The following is a 20,420-nucleotide window of genomic DNA, read 5'->3' as shown; positions in this document are numbered from 1 at the left end:
TAAATTCCGATTGGAATATATACCACAAAGACGAGCATCTGTGATGGACGTTAGTTTATAGTTGCAAAAAATACAATATTATTCAATGACTTACGGGAATGTAGGCGGGTGGCGTCGCTGAAAACCGCCGATATTTGTACAGGAGTATGATCTGCCATTTTCAAGACAAAACTTCGTATCTTGTTTCAATCAGCCCATGTCGGACACTGAAAGTTTGTCAGTTGAGTTAGCCCATCTAGAAGTCATCTTTCGTCATAATGATTATAGTGGAAGAAAGATTAGACGTGCGTTGCACTGTTGCCCAACTGTGTAGCGGGCGAGTGATAATACCAACGCAGCACCAAGGTGTACGGCCATTTTGCCTTACGCAGGGAGCATTTCGAACAGAATAGGTTGTATTTTAGGGAAATGATGTGAAGAATGTTTTTCGATCACTATCTAAGATCAGGTTCCTTTTAAGTTCCATCAAACCTCCTTGGTTTGCGTAAGGTGGCTGTCTATCCTTTTCCTCGCAGTTGTGGCATGTCATATATTGGTGAAACAATCAGGACAGTGGAGTAGCGGTGTGCTGAGCATAAGTGCCACACACACTTACAACAGCCGAGCAAATCCGCCATTGTGGTACATTGTCACAGTATAGGTCATCCTAAGGAAAATAACAACACGGAGATTGTGGCATACATGTCCAGCTATTGGGTTAGAGTTATTTCGGAAGCTGCTGGAATTAAATTAGCAAGTAACCTAATGAATAGAGTTTGTGGTTTTTGTTTAAATTTGGTATGGAATCCTGCTCTGTGACGTGCCAAAAAAATGAGGGACAGAGTTTTTGCTACCCAGACCGCCAATCACAAGGATGGACATACAAAAACTAAATTAATCTGTCTGTCCACCTCTATACTTTTGTTGAACGTCTCTCCGGTCTAGATTGTATACCAATTAGATTCCTTTAAGAGTATGCTGATATAATAGCTCCATGCTAAACAATTATATACAAGTGCTTGCTCGGGGAAATATCCGTATGTAAAGGATGTATTATCGCATAGGTCACACAAATACTCAAGAAAAGAAGCAAAAATAATCTGATGGGAACGTTATGAATTACCTCGAGCAAAATGATGTATTGGCGCACAGTCAGCATGGATTTAGAAAATATGGTCTTGTGAGACACAGCTAGCTCTTTATTCTCGTAAAGCAAAGTGTGCTATCAAGGGAGTCAAATTGATCCCATACTTTATCACCAGAAGGCTTTTGATACCGTTCTTCTCAAGTGACTTATAATCAAGTTGCGTTCCTACAACGTATCAGCTCAGTTATGCGACGGGATTCGTGATTTCTCGTCGGAAAGAGTTTGCAGTAACTAATGCGAAGCCATCGCGTAAGAAATGATATCCAGCGTTCCCCAAAGAAGTGTTATAAACCCTCTTCTATTCCCAATCTACATAAACGATTTAGGAGGAAATCTAAGCAACCATCTTCGATTATTTTCAGATGATGATGTCATTTACAATCTGGTTGAGGCATCAGCACGGATGCATGAACCAGGCGTCTGCTGTAGGGGCCCATATGCACCAACGTTCGCTGAACGGCTGAACGGTCTTTAAAGAGACACTGCTGGTAGCCCCTTAATTCATCTGGGTGATCAGCTGTTTGACAGTTGCTTGACTGTTCGCTCATACACATCTCCAGAGCCGTCGTTAACCCTTGTGATCTACGGCCTGCAGTGCACCACTGTTGCCTCAGCATACGTTTTGGATAGCGCCGTTTTGCCATGCACAGTGTACTTTAACCATGGCAGCACACGAACAGTTTACAAACTTAGCCATTTTGGACATTCTTCCACCCTTGGCACGAAACCCAACGATCATGCCCTTTTTGATGCCAGAAAAAGCACTCCGTTTCCCTATTACAACAACGAATGCACTTTTTTCCTCGTCCCTTGACACCCTTTATATACCATCCGCTGCTGGTGCTGGCACCTGCCATCTGTGAGTGGTTACTGCACGTTGACTTTGGACATAGACGGTAGTCACACTAATGTGAGTGGACCGTGAACTATGACGATTGCAATTACTTTTGTTCTGCTTATGTTCACAAAGAAATTGTTGGTGGAAACCAGTCTCAACCGACTTTTAATCACAGTAGGCGGCTGTCGCGCTCAAAGAGCAAGTACTGAGACACATGCCAGTGTCTTACTACACACATCAAAAAAAGTCTTGCATGACCTCGGTTCCGAGGATTACGGAACCTGTACAGAAAATTGGAATAGAGATCAACACAAACATCATTTCCGCCCTTTTTGTTGCTCATGAAGGCCACACATTGCATGTTGTACCACCACACAGCGAGACCTTCAGAGGTGGTGGTCCAGATTGCTGTATACACCGGCACCCCTAATACCCAGTAGCACGTCGTCTTGCATTCATGCATGCTTGTATTGGTCGTGGCATACTATCCACAAGTTCATCAAGGCACTGTTGGTCCAGATTGTTCCACGCCTCAACGGCGATTCGGCGTTGTGGTTGGTGGGTCACGTCGTCCATAAACAGCCCTTTTCGATCTATCACAAACATGTTCGATGCTGGTTCATGTCTTGGTAACATGCTGGCCACTCTAGTCGAGCGATGTCGTTATCCTGAAGCAGGTCATTCATAAGATGTTCACGATGGGGGCGCGAATTGTCGTCCATGAAAAGAATGGCTCACTAATATGCTGCCGATATGTTTGCACTATCGGTAGGAGGATGGCATTCACGTATCATACAGTCGTTACGGCGCCTTCCATGACCACTAGCGGCGTACGTCGCCCCTACATAACACCACCCTAAAAGATCAGGGAACCTCCACCGGGTTGAAGGCATATGCGATACTCATAGGTGAAGAGAACGTGGTGCTAATCGTGAGTGGCCCAATCGGTATATTGTTGGGCCCATCTGTACCGCAGTGCATGGTGTCGTGATTGCAAAGATGGACCTCGCCATGTACGTCGGGAGTGAAGTTGCGCATCATGCAGCCTATTGCGGACAGGTTGAGTCGTAAAACGACGTCTTGTGGCAGCAGGAGAAGCATTATTCAACATTGTGGCGTTTCTGTCAGGGTTCCTCCGAGCAATAATCCATAGGTAGCGCTCATCCACTGCAGTAGTAGCCCTTGAGCGGCCTGAGCGAGGCATGTTATCGACAGTTCCTATCTCTCTGTATCCCCTCCATGTCCGAACAACATCGCTTTGGTTCACTCCGTGACGCCTGGACACTTTTCTTGTTGAGAACCCTTCCTGGGACAAAGTAACAATGCGGACGCACTCGAACCACGGTATTGACCGTCTAGGCATGGTTGAACTACAAGACAACACGGGCCGTGTTCCCCCTTCCATGTGGAATGACTAGAACTGATCGGCTGTCGGACGCCCTCCGTCTAATAGGCGCTGCTCATGCATGGTTGCTAACAACTTTGGGCAGGTTTAGTGACATCTCTGAACAGTCAAAGAGACTGTGTCTGTGATACAATATCCACAGTTAACGTCTATCTTCAAGAGTTCTGCGAACCGAAGTGATGCAAAACTTTTTTTGATGTGTATATTCGGTATATTAATTTCTTCTTTGTCATTCGTTGTCGAATTTGAGTTCCTTATCAGCTAGATTAGTAAAGAAGTAAGGAGTGTGGACCCAGAGTATCATTCTCAAATATGCAAACCTAAATAATACAATGACACGCTTCTTTCCGAGAGACTGGTTGTATTCGCTAACATTTAGCCAGTGGCAAAAGCCAATAAACAGTTTAGAAAAGCAAACAGATATGAGATGGGTCTAACAGATCAATCACATCAATCACAATACCTATGTGCCTTCAACCCTCTTCCCCTTTTTTCTGCATAGTTGGTAACCCTAATTTCTTTTGGTTTATGGCGAATTGCAGAGTAGTCATGTAGATGTAGAGTGAAGTACGAGCAAAGGGTATATGCCGCCTTTGACAGTGTAGTGATAAAGCAGTTCTTATTGTCTATGTACTCTATACTTTCCGTTTTTAAAACTGTTAAATCTGCCTTTTACTCTTCACGCTGTTCTTCTATATCCTCGTCACATACCAATCTTTTTTTATTAGGATTGTTAATTTTATTTAAAGTGTTACATAGGCACCGTTTTTTGATTTTAGTATTAATGTTTTTCTGGATTTTTTATTGATATTTGAGTACTGTTTAAGGTAAATATTTTTAATTGCATTACTACTGCATTGTCAAAGATGACATTTAATCTGTGTTCGTTCCTCACTCTCGATGTACAACATCTTCTTCAATGTTATTCACATATATGCCCCCCCCCCCCCCCCCCCACTTCGACGACTATAGGGAGCTAGAACCGAAAACCGGTCAACAAAATAAGTGAATACTGTACACAATATTTTGCTTTTTGTTGTAATTATGAAGTTTTTCTACCAACAGGCTACGGAGAATCAGTTCACACTGACAGAATTGAAATCTGTATTCCCTCTGTGCCTTTTTCATACCGGCAATACTATGTTTTCTCTTTATCCGATGTCACATATTGCCGGCCGCTGTGGCCGAGCGGTCTAGGCGCTTCAGTCAGGAACCGCGCTGCTGCCACGGTCGCAGGTTCGAACCCTTCCTCGGGCATGGATGTATGTGATGTCCTTACGTTAGTTAGGTTTAAGTAGTTCTAAGTCTAGGGGGCTGATGACCTTAGATGTCAAGTCCCATAGTGCTCAGAGCCATTTGAACCATTTTTTCGGTGTCACATATTTCCTTATTTAGATACGAAATCACGAATTTTCGTGTAATAGAACGATCTGTAATTTTTTCGGTAATCGTTAATGTTACTAGCTAAGCTGACTCACTATGAGTATTATTATTAATTCATAGTGTGCTTGCTTTAGTGTTGTTGAAGCTGGTCTGCTCGCGGTAGTCACTGTGGTGTTATCAGTATCATTACTTAAACCGAAGAATGAGAACTGTGTTCACGCAGCAAAAGAAGCCGCAAACTGCCAAGAGTGCAACAACTTGAAGTGAATCGTTGGTGAGAAGAGGGGGTGGGGCATTTGAAGAGAAGCAGTTTGTAACTGTGACAGTTAAAGGACATGTCGTGCGTTCTTATCACATTTTTGTACGAGTCCCAGCTGTCCGCCTATCTGCTTACCTAAGTGACAACCTCTCCGATGTCCCGACTCCACAAACAGGGGGCGTGGCGGCAGGGGCTGCACGCTAACTTTGGCTTTCTGAGCCTCGTCTGAATGCCAAGCTGTATGTTTCACACTCTTTCCTTGGCGTCGGATCTATTCGTAATACTGGCGCAAGGATTTTGAGTTCTACTTGTCAGAATATCATGTGTTTCTAGAACACCTACCCTGCTAATATTTGGTCTCTTGAGAGATGGAATTTAAGTTAACCTTCACGAAATAATTAATAAATACACAGCTCAGAATTATGAAGACAGTTTCAAAGTATGCTGTCGTTTCTGGCTTATCCATAGTTGGTATACTGTTTGGCGCAACATAATTGTAGCTTTTCAATACGTACCTAATGTAAATTCTATACGAAATTAAATTCGTGTTAAAGAAAGGGTTATTTGTACTTGTGTTCAGAGTATTATTTAACAACAAATAATTTGAAGACTTGAATTTAACTTATACTCTAAAAAAGCAACCAAAATTTCAATTATTATTTTTTATTAATCGTGATATTTACATTAATCAGTACACTTCACAAGAAAATTGTATTAACTGTTCTGTTAAATGCAAAAAATAAATCTAAGTTTGCATAAGAAAATGAAGTCTAGTAGAAAATCATTTTTAGATACTTTAAATCAAATAGTAAATTAAATATTTTACGCTCACAACGCTAGAGCACACTTTCTATCACATTTGTGATGTGGAACAAAGTACTGACACTGCCAGCACTGCTTCACATATTAGATCTCAGAAACCACGTTTTATATCCGGAGAGCTTTTAAGATCAATAGAAGCACACTACATATTGCCCATTATACATTCAATGAGTTCAAGAACCGGTAGTATTACATATAAACATATTTCTTTCGTACAGTGGTCAAAATGCCGTAACGGTGTGAGTCTCTTATGTAGCACAATTTTTGCGGCCAGGACCTCTGTCATAATACAACAGTCAGTCTTGGCCATTGGTGAATAGCAGACATTTGTCCTTTAATTCTGGGTTGCCGTTTATGGATATCAGTTTCTAACTCTGATGTTAGTAGCCCATAGCATTATAACAGCTTTATAATAGCAATGCCACACCAAGAGCCTCTTTCTATCGAAATCTTGTAGATTCTTCTGTTTGCGTTACTACAGTAAGAACATCTCTTTTTCACACTCCAGCCATGACTCCTTTACACGTAAGGGGTACAAAAGCGAGCGACAGAACGCTACAACATTGTCTGTCCTCTTAGTCAGTTCTTTCAGTTTTTCTTCAGATCTTAATGTTATTGTCCTTGTATGGTTATTGGACATCACATATTTAGAACTATTATCGTTAATATCACTGTAAATATTTCCTTTTTCTATTCATGAATTTTTACTGCACGAGCAATTTTTATATTGAAAATCTTCAGGCAACAAATATTCAAATTTGGCTCTGTGCCGACTAATCAACCGTAAACACATTATTTTGGGCCTCAGTGTTATGAAGCTAGGCCGATGCAAGTTTACTGCAAGTAAAACTAGCATATGAGCTTTTCTGCAAGACTACAAAACAGGGAGCTACTGTGTCGTAAAAAAAAGAAAAAATATCTCATTGAGACTAGAGCTAGAGTTCCACTGCAGTATTACCGCATGTGTATACGCCTTTTGCTATTTTTAATAATTACGTTATTGTATTCAGTATTAGCAACAAATCTTTGTTCTTCATACATGTGTATTCGTTCTTCGCGATGGACGCAAAAACAAATTTTATTTCTACGTCTTCTTTTTCCATTTCAGCTAATAATTCCATCTGGTCTCTGTTTTACAACGAAACACGGCACTCTTCTTCTCCATTAATCAAGAACACACTTTTATTAACCACACTATATACATTTTCACCATACGTTTGTGTTATGCTATTTGGCGTTGCTCTATAATGGGATGCGTGTGATACTCATTCAAGGTCACTAACTTAGTTGTTCTTGTGTGTGTGTGTGTGTGTGTGTGTGTGTGTGTGTGTGTATGTGTATGTGTATGTGTATGTGTATGTGCGTGTGCGTGCGTGTGTGTACGGGCGCACTACAGTGATTCTGTGATTAGTGACTCGTCACTTCCCATGAAATCGGTGCTCCCTGTAATTCTTAAATTTTGATTTAATTAGATTATTTTTCGGAATTCTTTATTGAGTTTTCTTTCTTTCCTCTCCGTTTCGTGAAGTGTCTTGCATTTCGTTTCTTCACATTTTGAGGTAGTTTCCAGTCTTTGCACTGTGCTGATTTTTATCGAGATCTAATTGCATCCTGCTCCAATTTTTGCGGGTAAGAATCAATTCATGGATAACTGCACCATCTGCCAAAGATCCAAGCCGTGAATTGATACTATCTGCTGAGCAGACGTCCAAATAAACTCTCCTGCGGAACACCAGATACTTCACTCCCACAATACTGTTTTCGAAATACCGCTACGTACCATTTAGTGACGAAGTTAGAAACAGGGCACGTGATCCCAACTATCTGCATTTAACAGAAAAACAAACACTTTCAAAAATAAAAAGAATTATCACATTTGTAAACTACTTCATATCTTTTTATTTATTGGTGCTGAAATATTTAGTGCCAAATACCGCGTCGTTACAAGGGGCAGATCGCTCTTTGCTGTTGGGTCCCAAAGCTCGTACCTCTCCGCAATTTTTTTCATCTTCTCCATAACAGAAGGTATGTCCACAAAAATGTTAATCAAAAGATAGACATATCAGTCGCATTTATGTATAGCTTCTGAAAGTCTTATCTTTCCACAACTGACTACTACTATAGCTGCCAATAACATTTGCTCTACAATAAAGTTAAATATGTAAGTCAAATACCTCTAACTGAATTTGGAAATGTACACTTCAAGGAATCTGAAAACTGACTGCAGAGTAATTTTACTTCATTGTCTGTGCTACTCAGCCGAAGTTGCTCAACTATCAGTGGTAAACAATGATCGATGGGTCGGGAAGCAATTTTATGCGACAATGAAAGACATACTTCCCTCTACTGAGCTATATTTCAAGTAGATGGATTTTGCGCATAATGCACTAATCTCGCCGCACATGTTTATAATCAGTAGATAATTTTCTTGAGGTATTATGTATATGTGTATGTATATGTTACTCCTTTACTTGCTTATTTATTTTTGAAGCAATTTAATGTGTGTGCTTGTTATAACAATAACAGAAAAATAAAAGTCAATAACAAACAGGCGTCAAATCTTTTAGAGGTCTCGCTCATTATGAAACTGTTTCACATCTCAGCGCATCTTACTGTACTGTGTTTCTTTATATAAGCGAGAAAGCTTAATTACACTAACCATTTGTAGTCAGTCTATAGTAACTGTATCTTCTCCAACTCCATAAATAAGGTAAAATGTAAATGTCACCGGGACAGACGCAGCAACAAAGAAGTAACCGATTTCGTGACTTTTACGAGTTCCTAACCAGGAGCGAATTGTATAATTCCATCTGTGTCCTTTGATAGTTTATTTCTTGAGTTCCTGCGTTTTAATTTATCACCCAATAGCCACAGTTCTTGCATTTTCGTTTGCATCAGAAACTAGTCTCACCTGAGTGCTTCAGTAGTTCGGTTTTTCAATCACTGTATATTGATCTAATCTATTAGACACAGTTCTTGCGTTATCGTCAGAGTCTACAGCAGAGGTTTGCAGCATATGCTGATAGTCCATTTACCTGGGTAGTGCAGTTTTCCACTGTCTTCAGTATGAATAGGGACTGTGATTGTTGTGTGCAGTTGCGAGTTGGTGACAAATCACTCTCAGCTCCAGGCTGTGATGGCTTCGGTTACAAAGCTTGAAGCCACAGTGAGTGAGCACCACTGTTGTGGGCCAGCCTTGCGGATCCAACGCTGATCGGCACACACCAGTGACCAGTCCAGTTACTTCTTGCGTTGAGGTTGACCGCTCATCCGCGGTCGAGTGGAAGGTCGCCTCGTGGCGTGGCAGGCTGCGAGGGACTTCCCAGGGGGCCGCACGTAAGGCCTCCCCAGTTAGTCTGACAAACAGGTTCCAGGTGTCATCTGTGGCTCACACTATCGCTCAGTCAGATGCAGTCGCCTGTCCTGTTTCAGGGAAAACCTCTCAGCGTGTAAGATTCAGACAATCACAGAGGGTGGGATTGTTAATAGTTGGAAGCTCCAACGTTCCAACGATAGGCGCGTTATGGGGCCCCTTAGGGACATAGCTGCCAAGAAAGGGAAGAAAGCCAACGTGCACTCCATGTGGAGTCATTCCAGATGTGGAACGTGTTCTTCTGGATGACATGAAGATCACAGGGTGTAGCCAACTGAAGGTGGTGGCACACGTCGGTTCCAGTGATGTGTGTCATTTTGGATTGGAAAAGATTCTCTCTGGTTTAGAGCTGCTAACAGAAATGGGAAGGGCTGCCAGTCTTTCTTGTGAGATGAAAGCAGAGCTGACCATTTGCAGCACAGTCGACAGGGCCGATTGCGGACCTCTGGAACAGAAACAAGTAGAGAGTATGAATTAGACGCTAACTCTGAGACGGTTCTGCGACCATGTAGGCTGCAGACTCCTTGATTTGCGCCATAGGATGGTTGGCTTTCGGATTCCGCTGAATAGGTCAGGAGACTACTACACGCAGGAGGCGGCTACATGGATAGCAGGGGCTGTGTGGCGTCGACTGGGCGGTTTTTTAGGTTAGAGGGTCTCGGGAAAATACAAAATCGGATTCAGTCACAAAGAGTGCAGGCCGAACACAGGAAGAACGTAGATACAGGAACCACCGGTATAAAAGTTGTAAATTGTCGTAGCCGTGTTGGGAAAGTACAAGAGCTCCAAGTGCTAATACAAAGCACTGATGCTCACATCGGATAGGCACTGAAAGCTGGCTAAAGCCGGAGATAAGTTCAGCTGAAATTTTTGTGAAGAACCTAACAGTGTTCCAAAAGGACAGGCTAAACACAGTTGGTGCTGGCGTGTTTGTTGCTATTAGAAGAAGTTTACCTTGTCGCGAAATTGAAGTAGATATTTCCTGTGAGGTAATTGTTGGCAACCGGAATAAAATAATAATTGGATCCTTTTACCGACTTCCCAGTTCAGATGAAACGATTACTGAAAGGTTCAAAGAGAACTTGAGTTTAATTTCAAACGTGTACCCGACTCATACAATAATTTACCCTCGATATGTTGGCAAAAATACACGTTTAAATCCGTAGGTACGCATAAAACATCATCCGAAATTGTGCTATACGCATTCTCTGAAAATTATTTCGAGTACTTGGTTCATGAGACCACGTGAATAATAGACGGTTGTGAAAACACACTTGGCCTCTTAGCAACAAATAATCCTGAACTAATAACGAGCATCAAAACGGGTACAGAAGTTAGTAAACACAGTGCTGACGCAGCGAGATTGAATATTATAACTCCCAAATCCTCCAAAAGTAAATGAATAATACACCTATTCAAAAAAGCAGATAAAAATTCACTTCACGCCTTCCTGAGAGACAATTTCCACTCCTTCCAAATTAACAATGCAAATGTAAACCAGATGTGGCTTGAATTCATAGAAATAATATCAGCAGTAATTGGGAGTTTTGTACCAAATGAATTAACAAATGACGGAGCTGATCCTCTGTGGTACACAAAACAGGTCAAAACACTGTTGTAGAAGCAACGAAAAAAACTTGCCAAATTTAAATGGACGCAAAATATCCAGTATTAGCGATCTTTTACAGGAGCTCGAAAATTAGCGTGGACTTCAATGCGAGATGCTTGTAACACTTTTCACAACGAAACTGTGTCTCGAAATCCAAAGAGATTCTGGTCGTATGTGACGTATGCTAGCGGCAAGACACAATCAATGCCTTCTCTGCGCGATAGCAATGGAGATACTGGCGAAGACAGTGTTGCCAAAACAGAGTCACTAAACATAGCCTTCGGAAAGAAGATGAAGTAAATATTCCATAATTCGAGTCAAGAACAGCTGGCAACATGAGCAACGTAGAAGTAAGTATCCTCGGAGTAGTAAAACAACTTAAATCTCTTAACAAAAGCAAGTCTTTCGGTCCAGATTGTATTCCAGTTAGGTTCATTTCTGAGTATGCTAATACAATAGTTCCAAACGTCACAATCATATACAACCTATCACCCAACGAATGATCCGTACTCAAACATTGGAAACTTGCACAGGTTACACCAATATTCGATAAAGATACTAAGAGTAATCCACCAGATTACAGGCCCATATCACTACCGTCGATATGCAGCAGATTTTTGGAACATATGTTGTGCTCGGACATTATGAATTACTTCGAAGAGAACTGTCTATTGACACACAGTCAACACCGATTTAAAAAACATCGTTCTTGTGAAATACAACTAGCTCTTTAGTTACACAAAGTGTTGAGTACTATTGAGAAGGGATTTCAAATTAATTCCGTATTCCTGGATTTTCGGAAGGTCTTTGACACTGTACCACACAAGTGGCTTGTAGAGAAATTGCGTGCTTATGGAATATCGTCTCTGTTATGGGACTGGATTTGTGATTTCCTGTCAGAGAGGTCACAGTTCGTAGTAACTGACAGAAAGTCATCGAGTAAAACAGAAGTGATTTCTGGCGTTCGCCTAGATAGTGTTATAGGCCCTTTGCTGTTCCTTATCGATATGAAGGATTTGGGAGACAATCTAAACAGCCGTCTTAGGTTGTTTTCAGATGACGCTGTCGTTTATCGACTAGTAAAGTCATGAGAAAATCAAAACAAATTGCAAAACGTTTTAGAAAAGATATCTGTATAGCGCAAAAACTGGTAATTTACGCTAAATAACTAAAAGTGTGAGGTCGTCCACATGATTGCTAAAAGGAATCCGTTAAACTTCGGTTACATGACAAATCAGTCAAATCTAAAGGCCGTAAACTCTACTAAATACCTAGGAATTACAATTACGAACAAATTAAATGGGAAGCAACACATAGAAAAAGTTGTGGGGAAAGCTAACCGCAGACTGCGTTTTATCAGCAGGACACTTAGAAAATGTAACAGATGTTATAAAGAGACTGCCTATACTACGCTTTTTTAGAATACTCCCGCGCGGTTTGGGATCCTTACGAGATAGGATTGACGGAGTACATCGAAAAAGTGTAAAGAAGGGCGGCACCATTTGTATTATCGCGAAATAGAGGAGCGAGTGTCACTGGAATGATACAGGATTTGGGGTGGACATAATTAAAACAAAAGGCGTTTTTCTTTGCGACTGAATCTTCTCATGAAATTTCAGGCACCAACTTTCTCCTCCAAATGCGAAAATATTTTGTTGACGCCGACATACATAGGAAGAAACGATCGTCATCATAAAATAAGGGAAATCAGAGCTCCCACGGGAAGATATAGGTGTTTGTTTTTTTCCGCGCGTTATACGAGATTGGAATGTCCAGCCGCCGGTCGGGAAGGATGTTCTTTCTCCTTTTCCTTTCCTTGCATATATATGAGACTTGTGTCGCGTGTGTAATTATGGAGAGTTAATGAATCAAAACAAGGTTAATGGAATGTAGTCGAAAAAATCAGTCGATGCCAGAAATGAAGAGGCTTACAGAGGGTAGAGTACCATGGAAACCTGCATCAGATCAGCCTTCGGACTGAAAACCACAACAACAACGTCAGCAACAAGTGAATATACTGATTGCGTGTACAGTGTAGTGTTATGTTTTCACTGTAGACTATTGAACTATCAATTTTTCGAACCCCTTTTTTTTACTACAACATTCCTCACTGATGGTGCAAAAGCGTGGCGACCTGCGACGTCTCCCTCTGACTCGGCGACGCTTAAAACAGCGACTTGTAGACACACGCGGGTAAAAGGTTAGAGCTCAGACGTTCATGTGATGTGTAAGGTGGGCTTGTGATGCCGCATTGGCACCAAATTTCAGCACAATTAGAGGGCGTGCAATGTCACACTGACAAGTGGGCTCACACTGCCAAGTTCTTTGTAAATTTCACTCTGTTCTGTAATCATTGAGACACAGTCACATACTTTTCAACCTTTTAAGTTTCATATCGTTTCCTCTACCCTTTTGCGAGATTCACTTTTTTGTCATGCAGTGTAGATTAGTTGCTCAGGTTGCAAAATACCTGGAGTCTTGGATTACACAAATATCCTACACTACTAAGTGTTTTTAATCTGTGTATCTATTATGTTTAAGAGGTTATAGTGAAACAAACGAGAGTAATACCGTATTTATTTTAATAAATGAGTTTTCCGCTGTGTCCCTCCCTGTGCACGATGTAAGCACGCCCAACTCGGCTGTGTGCAGGTGTCCGCAGACGATCGCCGCCAGCTGTGTGAGCGGCGCAAGCTGAGCAGCGACACTGGAATGGCGCTCACCGACTACGGCTCTGTGGTCTATCAGCTCAAAGACGCCAACATGGAGGCTAACGGCACCTGCGACTTCGTCTGGCGCTCCCTGCGCATAGTCTACAAGACTGGTAAGTCTGTCTGGCAACTTATTAACGGGCAGCCATCAGATTTTAAAGTAAAAACTTTTTCCTCAGTTGCGAAATGTTTGCTAAATTGGAACAACCCACATCCATGCGACATCTGTATGTGTACAACGCAAACCACCTTACCGTTCCGTTCTGTCTATACTTCATTATAAATGTTAATTTCAACCATCACCAATAACTTAGATTCCCAAATCCACAACTGGCTGTACTTACCTTTTAGCCGTCTCTTGTTCAGGGTTGCAGGGCGATGGCTTTATATATTGATTGGGCCGTTTTTGACTTAATAAATAACAAAGAAAAACTTTGAATAATATTTGTTTATGATTGTTCTGGACAAAAGTAATAGGACGAGATGGAAGCACAGAATTATCACATTGTCTCAGTGACTCTGCCTTGCCACCTCCAACCAAAGCAAAACGATACAGTGCCATCTGGAAACGTAGTAGATACATGTAACACATTAACAATCATGACGGAATTGAAAAGTTTCTGTCATAACAAAATAAGGCCTTTGTATTTCATGGGTGGAAACTGGTATAAAGGCACTCTCTTCCCGTTGTGTTACTGCATTGTTAGCACTTTATACAACCTCCGTTGTTCCCAATTACATCAAAAATTCTCTTCGGCGTTGACTTTGTCAAGGTTTGTTGTTCTTGTAGTGACATTGTCGCCCAGTCTTCTAGTATCGCTCTATTCAGCTAACATACGGCCTCAATTTGCCTACCGATACGATAAACATGCCTTGCAAGTATATTCATATCCGGGTTACATGTAGGCCAGCGCAAGACATCTCTATCTTTATCTTCAGATAACTTTATGGTAGTAGCAGGAGCATGTGCAGATGTATGATGTTGTTGAAACATTAGAGAATCGTCCCCGAGGTCTTCACACATTCTAATCAATTTTGTCTCTAGCACCTCAGTGTACACATTAGAGTTCGTTCTAACGCTCAGCTAAGAAATGCGTGATTTACTTTCGGCGCAGAATGTTACCCAAATCATAGCACTTCCACCACCAAAATTTCTGCTCATTCGTACCTGCGCTCTGTTCTCAGCTCATGCCAATAATTCTGATATCCATCCGGCCCATCTAAATTAAACTACTTCTTATCACTGATGGTCACTTTATCCCATTCTCAAGTCCATGACAAATTTTTCAGCAAACTCCAATCTAGTAGGCTTATGTTTGAGTGTTAGAGCAGGTTTCTGCAGTCATTTCTTCATTTCTTGAAAAGATGTTTGTCATTTGACAAAATTTGTCGCACACGTATGGCAGTTACTGGCAACTGTAAATCAGCTACAAGTCGAGAAGAATAACGGTTTGTTATCCTTGTTTTGCACAAAAGTAACCGTTTCGATGCCTCAGATAATTTTCTACTTTGCCCCTATTTTCCGTTCTGTCCATATCGTGCGCCCAGCACAACAAAATTTTCAATCACTGTATATGAACGGTTCAGCTTTTTGGCGAGTTGACGATTAGAGAGTCCCATTCCCTAGTAGGCACCGATTTTTGATTTTTTAGCTCATGATAACTATTTTCCGCGTGGCGTTGTTGCAATCGTGGCTTATGTACACAGCACGTACTGTCGCTAATGGTGCCTGTTTCCTATCTTCAGTAAAGGCATGTACTTAAGCAATAACACCTCACAGAGCCGTCTGCTTTTATACTGACTTCCACCCTTTTCCACATGAATCGTTAACGTCTTGTTACATACTGTACTACTGACATCAGATGCGATACCGTTTGACTACATTATGTCGGTATACTGGCTCTCATATTACTGAATATACACTGTGCACAAGTATTGCAACTGACAATGTTAATTGTCCTAAAAAAGTCAATGCATTTGTACTGATTTCCACTACTGTATAACGTGGCACTCAGCCGCGAGCGTAAATAAACGAAATCTCACAAGGAGATAAAAAAAATGGTTCAAATGTCTCTGAGCACTATGGGACTTAACATCTGTGGTCATTAGTCCCCTAGAATTTAGAACTACTTAAACCTAACCAACCTAAGGACATTACACACATCCATGCCCGAGGCAGGATTCGAACCTGCGGCTGTAGCGGTCGCGTGGTTCCAGACTGGGGCGCCTAGAACCGCTCGGCTACCCGGCCGGCACAAGATCATCATCAGACCCGTTAATCACAGATTTTGAAGGGTCTCTGGTATATTCTAGAAAGATCTGTCCCGAGTACATTGCTAGCGGCTCTTGCGCCGGCCCTTAGATTACGAGAAAATCGAAGTTACAGTTTTGTAGATACCTCCTATACCTATAACGTTAGTCATCTTTTGATGAAGCTAGCATAGTGCAAAGGCTAAGGTTAACGGTTGCCACGAAAGCGGCATGGATTAGCACATCATGTGATGTCTATTATTACCACTGGTTAAAATTTTCACAAAAAAAATCAAAATGTTCTCGACGTCCTGAAGACTAAGAGAGAAATTGCTTTGGGGAAGATTCCATACAAAAATTTAATTTTGGATCATTTTTGTGCACGTGCTTTCACAGTAATGATGAAATACACATGATTAGCATCGAAGTTGAACGATGAAAGAACAATCTTTTGAATTTTAACGAACTGTGTTTACCCGTACCGCTTCTGAAACATTCGTGTTTCTGTAATACAGTAGCCTCCATGACATGTGTGTGATGTTTTACGAATTTGTGTTTCGATTGCTTCTACAAGAAATACCATCCAGACTTCTGTTCTAAAACAGTAGGCGATGCAAACGATGACGAGCTATTCTGTAACAAACGGAGCACGTATTTAAACGTAGTTCCTTGTAATGACTCACTTGTTAATGAAATTATGGGGTGAAAATGACTACTTTCGAATAATTTTGCTTGAAATATACTATTTAATGATATGCTGTAGGACTAAAAAGAAAAAGAGGGTACTTGCAAGGTTTTAATCCGTACTACCAGTGTCGTAACCATGATCCTTAACCACCGCGCTTCGCTCGCTTGGTCGAAACTTGACGGACGTTACAGGTATAGGAAGTGCCGATTAAATTTCAAGATCGATTTTCTCGGAAATCAGGAACAGTCACATGAAAGGTCCCTAGCTATATACTGAGGATAGGTCTCTCTACAACATATCTAAAGCTCATCCAAATCCGTGAGTAACAGGTGTGATGGTCGCCTTGTTAGACCGACCGAGGGGCGAGGGAATAAGCAGCGTCCCTCCCACAGGGTAGCCAGCACACAATCGTGCTGTGTTTCTGCAGAAGCAAAACTGACACGTTCATAACAATCGCCAGTCGCTTCTGGTGCTGTGAAACTCGTACTGGAACCCCGTGATCGAGTAGGAATAGTCTCTTAACTTATGTCAAACTATAAAAAATAAAATTTAAAAATGCGCAACATATAACCCGAAGCAAACCGGAGAGCTCAAAGTACACTGAGGTGACAAAAGTCATGGAATTACAATATGCAGGAATTCAGCATTTCGAGATCCACAGTGTCAAGAGTGTGCTAAGAATACCACATTTCAGGCATTATCTTTCGCCACGGACAACTCAGTGGCTAACAGCCTCCACTTAACGTCCAAGAGTAGCGGCTCTGCCTAAATTTGTCAGTGCTAACAGATAAGCAACACTGCGTGACATAACTGCATACATCGATGTGGGACGTACGACGAACGTATGCGTTAGGACAGTGCGGTGAAATTTGGCGTTAATGGGCTATGGCAGCAGACGACTGCCGTGAATGCCTTTGCTAACAGCACGACATCGCCTGCAGCACCTCTCCTGGGCTCATGACCATATTGGTTGGACCTTAGACGACTGGAAAACCGTGGCCTGATAAGATGAGTCCCGATTTGAGTGGGTAAAAACTGATGGTTGTTAGAGTGTGGCGTAGACTGCACGAAGTCATGGACCCATGTTGTCAACAAGGCACTGTGATGATTTCCCTAAATCGCTTTAGGCAAATGCCGGGATAGTTCCTTTGAAAGGGTACGGCCGATTTCCTTCCCCATCCTTCCCTAACCCGATGGAAACGATGTCCTCGCTGTTTGGTCCCCTCCCCAAACCAATCAACCAAGATACTGTGCAAGCTGGTGGTGGCTCCATAATAGTCTGGGCTGTGTTTACGTGGAATGGACTGTGTTCTCTGGTCCAACAAGACCGATCGTTGACTGGAAATGGTTATGTTCGGCTGCATGTAGACTATTTGCAGCCATTCATGGACTTCATGTTCCCAAACAACGTTGGAATTTTTATGGATGAAAATGCACCGTGTCACTGGGCCATACTTTTTCGCAATTGGTCTGAAGAACATTCTGGACGAATGATTTTCCCATCCAGATTGCCCGATGTGAATCCAGTCTTGCATTTATGGGAAATTATGAAAAGGTCAATTCCTGCACAAAATCGTACACCGGCAGCACTTTCGCAATTATGGACGGCAATAAAGGCAACTTGTCTCTATATTTCTGCAGGGGACTTCCAACCACTTGAGTTCAGGCCACTTCGAGTTTCTGCACTACAGCGGACAAAAGGAGGTCCGACACGATATTAGAAGGTATCTCATGACTTTTGTCACTTCAGTGTATTTGGTAGTGGCCACAGTGCCATAATTATTTGGTGAGGATGACAATGCCATAAACGAGGTAGTAGTACACTACAGCCGGCCACTGTGGCCGAACGGCTCTAGACGCTTCAGTCCGGAACCGCGCTGCTGCTACGGTCGCAGGTTCAAATCCTGCCTCGGGCATGGACGTGTGTCATGTCCTTAGGCTAGTTAGGTTTAAGTAGTTCTAAGTCTAGGGGACTGATGACCTCAGATGTTAAATCAGATAGTGGTTAAAACCATTTAGTACCTTACATAACCACAGTGCAAAATATTCCTCAACTAAGAATGCCATGTTAAAGTGTCCACGTAATACGTGAATTACGTGTGTGGTTTCCTTAGGTACAGAACGACTGAGTTTTATGGAACCTCTTCTCCTGCTGGCGGCATGGTGCCTTGCGGCGCTGTTATCTCGTTTTCTTCCCTTGAGTTCTACACACATTATATATTAAGTGCTCTTCTAAGGCTCTTTTCACTGTCACAAAAGTTATTTAGTTCCATTTAAAAATAAAAAAATGATGTCGCTGTGATAATTCGGTAGTTATAGCCCCACACGGCCAAAATTACTTATGTATATCATAAAATTCGTCACGTTTCCAGTATAATTTACGAAAACCCAGCTCGATGTATTTATTCATTCTGGATGCACTAGTGGTGGCCCATCTTACTTGCTGCATCGTGTATATGCTCTGTAACTATGCTACGCAACATAGTTCACAGTTGGCATGCATTAACAAAGGAATGTTTCAAAGTATTTCGAAAAGTAATTAGCTACTGGTATTGTAACAGGAAATGTCGTTTCTGGTAATATCAGCGAAATCACAAATGACAAATAAGTTCAGATTGCTTTGTTTAATAAACGAGCATATGATCCACCATATATGAGACTTAACTTGCAATTGAGAAAGTTTTCTTTTAATTTTCTGTCGTTCCATGCTGTAGCACTGTCAGCGCAAATCATGGATGTTGTTAGCACAGATCAACTCAAGCCTAGAGTCATATGAGCTGGCAGATTTTGTGGCATGCAACCACTACTTTGAAGTTAAAGTCATTCAACTGTTCCACCAAAATCGCTTTTGAAATTCTGTTTCCTTGTGGCCCAACGTATCGTCAACCTTAAGACCATGCAGACCTGAGGCATTTCAACAGCAAACAGCCAATAACTACGATGAGCATCCTCTTCGTCCGAGCATTTTTTTTCTTGTTTTTATTTCTACTACTTCCTCCAAAAATATGGAAAGCAAAGAGCTTGCAGTACAGGAGATGTGTTTTACAGTATCGAGGGTGAACAAATGCTCATAGCTTTTAAGGTACGCATTTTTACTGGACATTATTTTCTTGTCCTGGTGTAAGGAACCCATCCCAGATTTTTAAAATGTCATCCTGAAAAACTATGTATTCTCTCATCGGGGTTACACTACGTTCCATACATGCTGCAGCAAAGGACTGTTCATTTAGGTGGGGTGCTGAAAGAAGTGCTAGTTTTTCTGAATCCGTAACTGAATGCACCTTCTAAACGATCTACGGGTAAGATGTCACGTTGTTGATGTCACGTTGTTGATGTCACTGAGCGACAAGCTTCCTCTTTTGTTTGTACATTTTGATCTGCATTATATATGGCGGAATAAGGATACATTCTACACTCTAACCGAACATGAGTTCAAACAGCGCATCGAGAAAGCATGTACCTCCGTGACAAAAGTAACTTCTTCCGCCCTCCCATCTGCAATCACAGTAGAGCAGGTTCAATACGAATCGAATCCTCATCCAAACATATAAATTAGTATCACAACGAAGAATTCCCACATTGCCTATATGAATAACCACGATATCCCTCTCCATAACGATTCACCTCATAAGAGATCTGCCACCACTGTCGCAACTCTTACAACCTGTCTTCAGTCCTGTCGTTGTCAGTATCGGTATGTATGCGACAGTATGGGTACCTAATATGTTCCAAAACGTCACGCACAAAAACAGGATTTTTCCGATGCTCATACCTCGGGCTCTTTTGGCGATAAAAAGGTAGGTTCAAGTGCTTTAGATAGCACTTACGCTACGGACTATTCGTATACCCAACGGAAGGATCGCCTTAGCGTCACTGTCATACACTACAGGGTCAAAGTATGCTTAGGTAAATGGAACAAACTGTTTAGTTCTTGTTACATTTGATGTGGGCATGAT

At 41.7% G+C, this 20,420-nt stretch overlaps 1 protein-coding gene across 1 annotated transcript in view; it reads left to right on the top strand.

Moving 5' to 3' along the window:
* Positions 1-20,420, top strand: part of LOC126298176 (uncharacterized) — a 348,855-nt gene that overhangs the window by 90,013 nt on the left and 238,422 nt on the right. The window contains exon 3 of the mRNA XM_049989485.1: positions 13,468-13,639. Within this exon, the coding sequence (XP_049845442.1) occupies positions 13,468-13,639 (172 nt within the window). The remainder of the gene's footprint in view (positions 1-13,467; positions 13,640-20,420) is intronic.

The sequence above is a fragment of the Schistocerca gregaria genome, chromosome X, assembly GCF_023897955.1.
Source record: "Schistocerca gregaria isolate iqSchGreg1 chromosome X, iqSchGreg1.2, whole genome shotgun sequence".
Taxonomy (NCBI): Eukaryota; Metazoa; Arthropoda; class Insecta; order Orthoptera; family Acrididae; genus Schistocerca; species Schistocerca gregaria.
The sequence above is the reverse complement of the archived record's forward strand: the minus strand, read 5'-3'. Positions and strand labels throughout refer to the sequence as shown.